This window comes from Vigna angularis, chromosome 2 (genome assembly GCF_016808095.1).
Source record: "Vigna angularis cultivar LongXiaoDou No.4 chromosome 2, ASM1680809v1, whole genome shotgun sequence".
NCBI lineage: Eukaryota > Viridiplantae > Streptophyta > Magnoliopsida > Fabales > Fabaceae > Vigna > Vigna angularis.
The window spans coordinates 34,065,021-34,074,522 of record NC_068971.1 but is presented as its reverse complement, the minus strand read 5'-3'; the positions used below and the strand labels follow the sequence as shown (position 1 = coordinate 34,074,522).

Below are 9,502 nucleotides of genomic sequence, written 5' to 3'. Positions count from 1 at the left end.
AGTATTTGGACCTTTAATCCTTAAGAAGGAGACAAGAAGAGAAGGAATGAAACACCTTGGAGAGAAACAAGCACCATTTGTTTGTATTGTACATTTTTTAGTTGTAAAATTGTCTTATTTTTGGACTTGTAGCTCACGAACTTGTTAGCTGTCTTGGAGGAGTCTTTGATTCTCAATCTCATCTCCTAAAAAAAACATCTAAACCATATGTGAAATTGTTTTTAGTTGGTAAAGGTTTGAAGGTTCCAAAGTGCCTTCTAACTTTACCATTAGGTTGCATAGTCTAGTTTAATTGCTTATAATTTAGTGTGTGTCCACTTGTGTATCAAACTTAATTTCATTTGAGAATTTTGGTGCAAAAGGGATTGGATTTTAATTACTCCTTAATGATTATCCTCCCTTTCCTGAAATGAACTCGAGATGCTTTTGCTTTCTTAAAGCTCTTAAGGAATTTATTTTTGAAACACAAGTTTGTTTGTGCATTGGATATGTTTGAAAACCATAAGAATGTCTAAGGCACCTTCTTACCAAATTGGTAGTGGCTCTAGAGAAAAGGTTCAATCAAGTTTAAAACATTTGGCCAAGGAACTAAATCATTAAAAAATGTGCAAAAGCAAGAATTTAATTTTTGATAGAAAAAGTTTATTAATCTCAAAATACATAAATAGGATGCATAAACATGTCTAGGGATCCTTCTTACAAACTTAGTAGTGACTCCAGTGAAAAAGTTCCACAAAGTTTAAACCAAATTGCTCAAGAGCTAAAGTCACTAAAAATTTGGAGAAAGTAAGTGGTCATATAGAAAGAAAAGGAGAAAATTAAAAGCGAGGCCCAACTTTCCATTCTAGAGGAAGAACTTAGAATTAAAAAAAATGACAGGATACAAAAGAAGATTAAGAGAAGAAGAGATGAAGACAAAAGAAGGAAGGAAGAACAAAGAGAGAAAGAGGAGCAAGAAAGAAAAGAGCAAGAGGAAGAGGAAAGACGAGACTATGAAGAGAAAAAAATATGAGAGAGGGATAAGAAAGATGAAAGAAGGAGAAGAGATTGAGAGAAGAGAAAAAGAGAAAGTGCTACTAAAGACACATATCACTCCTTCAATAACAATTGAAACCAAGATGATAAATGAAGTTTTCCAATCTTTGAACTTTTCTCAATTTATCATTAAACCATCTTTCATAATTCCAACCTTTCTCTTTAAAAGTTTTCAACTTCATTTTCACTTCCCATTATTTTAAACTCTTTAAATTTTTCAAAATCACACTTTAAGTTAGTGTTGTCTTATAGGTTACAATTAACTCAAAGTGGACAAAAACACTCTTTGGAAGTAGGCCTTGAAAACTCTAGAGGAAAGTTTACCAAAATTAACATAAGGCCTTATAGTCTTTCATTGAGATATATTTTTCTTGTGAAACAAAAATTGATTGAATTTTTTTTTTGGTGATTATTGCATATGGATCTTTGATCCTGGAGGAATGATACATAAGTTGACCAATAATAAAAAAAGGGTCTTGTCATGAAGAAACCCTAAGATTTGAGGAAAAATCCTTTATAAGAGGGAGGGGATGACGACGTATCTCCTAGCCATGGCCTAAACACATTCAAGAAGAGTTAAAGTCATCTATGTAAGGTGAAACAAAGTTTTTTCTCCTAGACCATCATGGAGCACATATAGTAAATTAGGAATATTTAGATCTTGTATTAAAGGTCAAGTGACATAGTATTTCTTTTTAGGCCTTATTTAAGGACTAAGTACTATAGGGTTTTTTAATAATCTTGCTTAAGTTGTAGGGCAATATTTGCGCCTAACTTAAGCTAATTTTGGGTGATTAATTTTGCAACCCTAGTTTGGTGGAGGGTGTCTCACATGAGACATGGTGATCATATGACAAGCTCTTAGTGAAGATTTTTCTTCCAAAGGTAGTGACCATGTGTCATTTTCTTAGTGGAGAACTTTTGCTTAAGTGATTTTCCACATGACAAGCTCTTAGTGGAGAGTTTTCTTACAAAGGTAGTGACAATGTGTCATTTTTCAAGTGAAGAAACTTTTATTAAAGTAACTTTCAACATGGCACTCTAGGAGTGAATTAGTGCCACATGTCAAGCTCGCCTTCACCAATATAGGATTTTTAGGATTTGGTACAATATAGTATTTTAGGATTTTGGTATACTTTAGAGACACTTTCATCTATAAATAGAAAAATCTCTCCCTTGTAAACCCACTTTGAGATTTGTAATAAAATGCTGTCAAATTATTGAGTCATTCTTAACTTATCTTTAAATCATGGCTAGTGCATCCCATGAGGTCTCTCTAACTATCAATCTCTAGAGTTGGCTCAACTTCTCTAAGAGCACCATCGATCATCATCCTCATTCCACCACTTAGACCTCCAAACCGAGAGTAACCACCACCATCTCCATAGCTTTCACACCATTGTCACCTTCATACCTTTATTTTTTGGCTTTGCTCCAACTTAGCTTAAGGAGGAGACTATCATTGAGTTAGATACAAAATTTTTGTCACCCGTAACTATACAAGTTGGCATATACATCATTATTTTTTAAGAAAAATAATTTCTAAAATTTTATCTTTAAAATATGAAATGATTAATTGGATTTCCTTTGAAATGAACCACTATTGATTTTTATAAAATAAACTATCTAAACTTTTTAAAATCGAGATTAAATTTTAATTTGAAATAATTGTTTTAAGAAGCAATATTATTTATTTTAAAGTTTTAAATAATAAGAAATTATATTACATATATAATTATTTATAAAAGAATGAGAAAAAGTTCTTAATAGACCGTGTTTCTTTTTCTCAATAGTCACAGTGTTAATATTAATAAGTTAAGTGTGGTTCTCCTTGCACTTCTCAATTTTCGTCCTACACCTCCAAAATTTCAATATTGTCCTTTTGATTAACAACTAACGACTTTTGAAAGCTAATGAAAAGTTTTACAAATTTCAAAAATTGTTAAAATCTTAACTAACTTTCGAAGATTGGTGAAATCTTAACTAGCTTTCGAAAGTCGGTTGAGTAAATTCTTTAACCAACTTTCAAAAACCGATTAAGATTTTTGTTTTTGTTTTGAATTTTTCTTTAGATTTTTTTATTTAATAACAATAAGACATATTAAAAAATTACAAAATAAAATTTAATATTTTAAATTAAAAAAATTATTAAATTAAAAAAATTATTTGTTTTAATTTAATAATAAAAAAAGTTATTTTTTTATTTAATAAATGTTTAATTAATTTAATATTTTTTGTATAATTTAGTATGTATTAATATATTAATTTATAAAATATTATGTATTAAATAAAAAAATTAAACATATTAAAAAATTAAAACAAAAAGTTTAAAAAAATATGTTAACGTATTTGGATAATGTTGATTTTTAACATTTTTATTTTTTATTTTTTGTTTTTAATTTTTTAATATGTTTTATTTATTTTTTGTTTAGTAAATAATGTTTTATAAATTAAAATATTAATATATACTAAATTCTATAAAAAGTATTAAATTTATTAAATATTTATTAAATAAAAAAATAATTGTTTTGATCACTAAATTAAAACAAATATTTTTTTTAATTTAATACTTTTTAATTTTTGTTTTTAATTTAAAATATGAAATTTATTTTTGTAATTCTTTTAATATGTCTTATTATTATATTATTATAATTATTATTAAATAAAAAATAACTAAAGAAAAATTAAAAAAAACTGAAAACTTATAAATTTTTGAGAGCTGAGTTAAAGTTTTAATGATTTTCGAAATTCGTAAAATTTTTAATTGAATTTTGAAAATGATTATTTCTTTAATCAAAGGACAATGTTGAAATTTTGGAAATTCAGAAAAAAAAAGTTAAGAAATGCAAGAAAAACTGTTCATATGTTAAATTAAGAAATGCAAGAAAAACTGTTAATAAGTGTACAGCCAAAACTTATCAAATTAATATTTTTTATAAAGATATTTTAAAGAAGATGTTTATGAAACTCTTATTTTTAAAGAAGATGGTTCTCTTTTGGAAAAAATAATAAATTAGACTATGGTTGGACCTTGCTAACAAGACCTTTGTGAGCATTTTTGTTTTTTTTTCTATAAGGAACTTTTAGGTTTATCTATAACTTTTTTTTTGTTTGGAAATATACATTAAAATTGTTGTCTTGTTTTAATTACTTTTTTCTTTCAATTTGAGATGGTTGTATTTAGTGTTTATTTTAATTCTAAGATGAACTATACTTATATTTCTAAATTTTATTTTTGATTATGGCGTGAATCATAATAATATATTTTGGAGAAAAATATGTCTAAAAGTTATTTACCATTTATTTAAATTTTGGGTATTTTCCACAAATTCACAACTAATCGTAATTGACATTTTGAATGGATGAACTAATTTCGATTTCGATATATTGTAAAAGTTTTACATAAATTCAATACCAAACTAAAATTACTTCCATACAAAGTTGAATAATATTTAATGATATTAGTATATCTTCTCATAACAAGATTGCTAAAAGAGATAGAAGATGAATCTCAATAAAATATTAGAATTTATTGGTTTGAACCATCCTTCCAAAATATTATTCTAAAAACCAAAACACGACAACCTATATTTTTCACAAAATGAAATAATAATTTATTTTATTTTTTAATTGTTTATCTTAGATGACATTTAACTGAAAAATGAAAATAAATTTACCAAATTATTAACAAAAGGAATAAATAAAAGGCTTTTGAGAACTTAATCTTTAATTGAATAATTTCAAAAAACAAAACATTTCATATTTAAGATAAAGGAATTATTTCATTCAATTTATTAATATTTTTCAACATTAATTTATTAATATGTTTCAATAGTAAGAACTTAATATTTTTGGTACACCGAAGAGGCAACCTTTCTTGGTATATATAAATAACTACATATATAAATATAAAATTAAAATATAAATACTGAAATAGGTTCTTAGCTCTCCCTCTTCTCTCTTTCTCTGTGTCTCAAACCCAAAGAACACGGAGTTGGCGGCGACCCTTTCTCTCTCTAATTTCAATCATGGCAGCTGTTGCTCCTACTTCTGACAGTATCCTTTTATTTTCAAAACCCTTTTTTTCTATTTAATTTCGGTGTTGCTCATTGCTTAAAGTTACAATCTTTGTTATTCAATTCTCTGAGCTATGCATGCTAGGTGTGTACTTCACTGATGAAGGCTTCTATGTAATTTTTCTTTTGTAATTACAGTTGTGTTTCATTCTTTGGCTTTGAGAAGTTTAGGTTATGACTAAAACACACATTGTGGTCAATTGCTTTTAAGTCAAAACCCTTTTTTTTAATTTTTATTTCTTAATTTCTTCCTTTTGTAAACTACCTATTCAGAGTCTAGAGTTTGCCAACAAATCTCTTCTTGAAAGGAAAAGTTCTCATAAGAATATATTAAGAGTTTTAGTTTATCTGGAAAATTTTATTGTTCTGTATAATAATTAGTTGCTCAATTTTTCTTCTTTCTTGTTCTGTTGTGTTTTGCTGTTTAACATGGGTGTCTTTGTCTCTTAATTTTTTGTGTTGTGAATAATGATGCTAGCTTCGAAGTAAATGGTTTTCCTTTACCATAATGCGTAGAAACTGCAGATTTATTGCAAAATTTGACCCTGGATTCTGAGCCAAAAGCCATTGGAGTTACTGAGCCCGCAAAGAAGGTGCTTCAACGCTTTCCAATTCACTGTTTCATTTTCTTTGTTTGGTCAATGAAGTGTCTTTAGCACTAGATTTTGGTGTTGTGCAATGTTGACTAATTATTGTAGTCTATTTGTATGCAGGATGGACCTGGTTTTTCCAAGGGTGCTGCCAAAGGGATGGGCAAGCCGTTCAATCCAAATTCAAGCTTTGTTCCAAATGGATACCCTTCTGCATACTATTATGGAGGTAAGGTAAGCTGCTGTGGGTTTTGAGGATAATTATGTTATTGACTGCACAATATGGGTGCCGAGACTGTTAGAGAAATATGATGATGGTTATATTTCAGGTTATGATGGGCAAGGTGATTGGAATGTTTATTCCAGATATATGAACCTTGATGGGGGCATGACTCAGGTAAAAACCTTGTTCTCTGGTTTCCAATCTTGTGATTATTATGTTTTTTGTACTGAATATCATTGGTTGGATCATTTTGAGAATAATGGTTCCAAAGATCCATTGAATGAGGGCCATCAGAATTTCTGTTACACGTTAGCTTTAAAATTAATTGATGTTGGACTGGTGCTAGCTGCTTCTTTAACTGTGTGGTTTTTTCTGAGAGTTCTAAATTGTGCTGGCCACCATCAAAGTTATGAGTTTGTTTGTTTCAACTGTCTAACAATTTCCTTCTGTATTTTTTTTTTCTCGAAGTCCCATCTTTTGTCTTTATCATTGTGTTAAGTTTTGTTTCCCATAATTTTTATGATAAAATGTAGATCAAAGAAAGCAATGGAAGCTTTTAGCCATCTAATAAAGATTTTGTTTATTTGAAATCATGACAGGGTGTTTATGGAGACAACTGCTCGTATATGTATCATAATGGTTATGGTTATACACCATATGGAACATATGCACCGGCCAATTCTTCTTCTCCAATGATTCAGCAAGATGGTCAGCATTATGCGCTGCAACAGTACCAATATCCATGTTCTTATTACAAATCTCCAGCTTCTGCTGACGTGTCATTTACACCAAACAATATCACTGCTACACAAGAAGAAATATCAACTGCAATGGATGCTCATCATGTTGCTTCATTAAATGTTATGAATAAAGGAAACACCGTTAACATGGCCAATAGTGATTTTACAAATAAAAATGGGTTAAAGTCATTTTTAACGGGTTCCCAGCATACAACATTGCATTCAAATGATTCTTATCAAGGGACTAGCTTGCCACCTTATGCCCCTTTGTCAGGATATCAAGGCCCTAGAATGAGTACCCATGCTACACAATTGCCAGTCCCATCAGATATGTCCTTAGTATCTGATAGACAGTCCAAACGTGGAGCCAAGGTTGGTTTATCTTCATCAATGGCCCCTGTCAAAGATTTATCTTCTCAAAGGAATCAAGGACTTCTTCAGCAACTTCCACCTTTTCCGGTATGTTGGAATGGAGGTCCTCCGGAGTGTGATTTTCCTAAGTGACCTTTGATTAATTGGGTTTTTGCCATTTATAATACTGTCATTTCTGTATATTTTAGCAGCGCTTCATGTTTACTTGATCATAATGCTATGTAAATTCTGCATTTCATATAGATGCAGTAGATCCTCCCTCTGTTTATTGTGCCTTCTTGTACAATCAATTCAAAATTCAACTTAAATACGATTTCTTAATTGCAGAACTTGAATGGTTCCAGACATCCATCTGGACTTGAACTGGTTTCTGGATTCATGAACGGGATGTATCCAAGCAACAGGATGTACAGCCAATTTGGGAACACATTTAGGGCTAATTCTCGTTTTGGATCTGCTGCATATGGATCTAGAATGGGCTCAGTTGATTACAAGCGTCATGCCACAGGTGACGGGAATGGTTTTAAAAAAAGTATGGAAGGTTTCAGTGAGCTAAACAAGGGACCAAGAGCTGCCAAAAGTTCTGATAATAAAAATAACAAGAGTCTTGGACCTGTTACATTACTACTGAAAGGACAGAACCTTCCAGTGAAGAGCGATAACAAAGAAGTTCTTTTAGCATCCAATAAGGAACAATACAATGGGAAAGAATTTTCAGAGAATTATTCTGATGCCAAGTTTTTTGTCATCAAATCCTATAGTGAGGATGATATTCATAAAAGCATTAAGTATAGTGTTTGGGCAAGTACTCCTAATGGCAATAAAAAACTTGATGCGGCATATCAAGAAGCGAAGGGAAAGACTGGTGGCTGTCCCATATTTTTGTTATTTTCGGTCAGTGTCACATGCAGCGTTTAATTGGCCAATTTTTAGATTTTCTTGGTTTCTCTAATCCACTTGTTTCTTCTCATTCATTTTTTCCTTCAGGTCAACACCAGTGGGCAATTTGTTGGTTTAGCAGAGATGTTGGGTCCTGTTGATTTTGGTAAAAGTGTAGATTATTGGCAGCAGGACAGGTGGACTGGTTGCTTTTCTGTGAAGTGGCATGTCATAAAGGATATTCCAAATAGCGCATTGAGGCATATAACACTAGAAAACAATGAAAACAAACCTGTAACAAATAGCAGGGATACTCAGGAGGTATTTCCTTGGCAGCTTGTTTCATGATCAACTTGGATCCTCTACAGCCACGGTGCTGCAAAATCAGGACCATTGATTGGTTAAGATAATAGTAACTAGTAAAGAGAGAATATGATCAATGGTCATTATTTCTGATGCAGAGGCTGCAGAAGATCCTTGATGGTTGTATGATACCCCACGAACCCCCTCTTCCTTTCAACTAAACTCTTATATGTCTCTTCTGCAGGTTAAGCTTGAGAAGGGAGTTCAAGTTGTGAAAGTTTTCAAGGAGCATTCAAGCCAAACATGCATCTTGGATGATTTTGAGTTTTATGAGGCTCGTGAAAAGGCAAATCAGGAGAAAAAATCTAAGGAGCAGCAGTTCCCAAAACAGGTGAGACTCATGTCCTTGTATCATGTTGTACAACTTCCACATTTGACATGTTTCTGCAAATTTTAGCGTGCTGTGTTTTCTTGATTTCCTCCTTCTATATGTAAGCTAAATTGAGTATAACATGAACCTTACAAGATATTTTGTTCAAAACAGATCAGCAAACCCAGTGATTTAACAATTGGGACAGTCACATTACTGAAGTCTCTAGATGCTACCTTGATGAAGGAAGCTGCTACTGCAAATACAGCAGAAGAAAGAATGAATTCAGAGGGGCCCCTAGAAGGAGGAGATGGATCTACCACAGCACCTGAAGACTCTTCCAAGAGCTGTTAAACCAGTGATAGTGATTCCGTGATTTTTGTTTGTTTTTTGTTTTGTTTTTTACTCATTTTCTTAGTGATAGTAGTGAGTGGTGGTGTTTGTAGTTTCAAAATCTCTTTGATTATGTGATCTTGGTCTGGAGTGGAGTATCTGATTTCAGCTTCTTTTATCTCGTTTAATAAAACGTGCTTGCTTCGCCAGTCATAAATTTCATGGTAGGTCAAAGAAAGTTTAAACTGAAATATGTTTTGTATTATCATAGCAGCGTTTTCCTATAAAATTGTTGAATCAACCGAATCTAGTTTCGATTTGATTATTAATGGGTTTCGTACATAATTATGACCTGTCTTTTAGTCAATTCTTTCCACATTTCTATGAAGAGCTTATATATAGGATCTTCAGTTTAGAACATTATCTTAAATGTGTTTAAACGTTATTTATTAGTTTAAGACGTGTTTTATAAAACTTTTCGTTAAATAAAACTCTTAATCATAAGATTAAGTAATTTTTGTTTTGTTTTGTTTTGAAAATATATCTTTCTACCAATAATTAAATAAAATATTATTTAGAGT

General features: G+C 30.8%; 1 protein-coding gene across 2 annotated transcripts; it reads left to right on the top strand.

The window, feature by feature from the left end:
• The first annotated feature begins 4,957 nt into the window (after positions 1-4,957).
• Positions 4,958-9,133, top strand: LOC108329574 (YTH domain-containing protein ECT4). Of its 2 annotated transcripts, XM_017563842.2 has the most exons (9): positions 4,958-5,091; positions 5,628-5,704; positions 5,825-5,930; positions 6,031-6,098; positions 6,524-7,123; positions 7,364-7,930; positions 8,024-8,236; positions 8,463-8,609; positions 8,763-9,133. In XM_017563842.2, exons 1-9 carry the CDS (start codon positions 5,064-5,066, stop codon positions 8,940-8,942), a joined length of 1,986 nt encoding a protein of 661 aa, XP_017419331.1. In that variant the 5' UTR covers positions 4,958-5,063; the 3' UTR covers positions 8,943-9,133. The 2 variants fall into 2 exon arrangements, with proteins under 2 accessions (XP_017419331.1, XP_052728243.1); XM_052872283.1 differs by lacking the exons at positions 4,958-5,091; positions 5,628-5,704 and having other exon boundaries at positions 5,825-5,935.
• The last annotated feature ends 369 nt before the right edge of the window (positions 9,134-9,502 follow it).

What these genes read in the sequence shown, in the direction of transcription:
- LOC108329574 (XM_017563842.2), top strand. Translation starts at nt 5,064, where the DNA reads ATGGCAGCTGTTGCTCCTACTTCTGACA. An exon ending in TTACTGAGCCCGCAAAGAAG is followed by an intron (nt 5,705 to 5,824) that starts GTGCTTCAACGC and finishes ATTTGTATGCAG; the next exon opens with GATGGACCTGGTTTTTCCAA. An exon ending in AGCAACTTCCACCTTTTCCG is followed by an intron (nt 7,124 to 7,363) that starts GTATGTTGGAAT and finishes TCTTAATTGCAG; the next exon opens with AACTTGAATGGTTCCAGACA.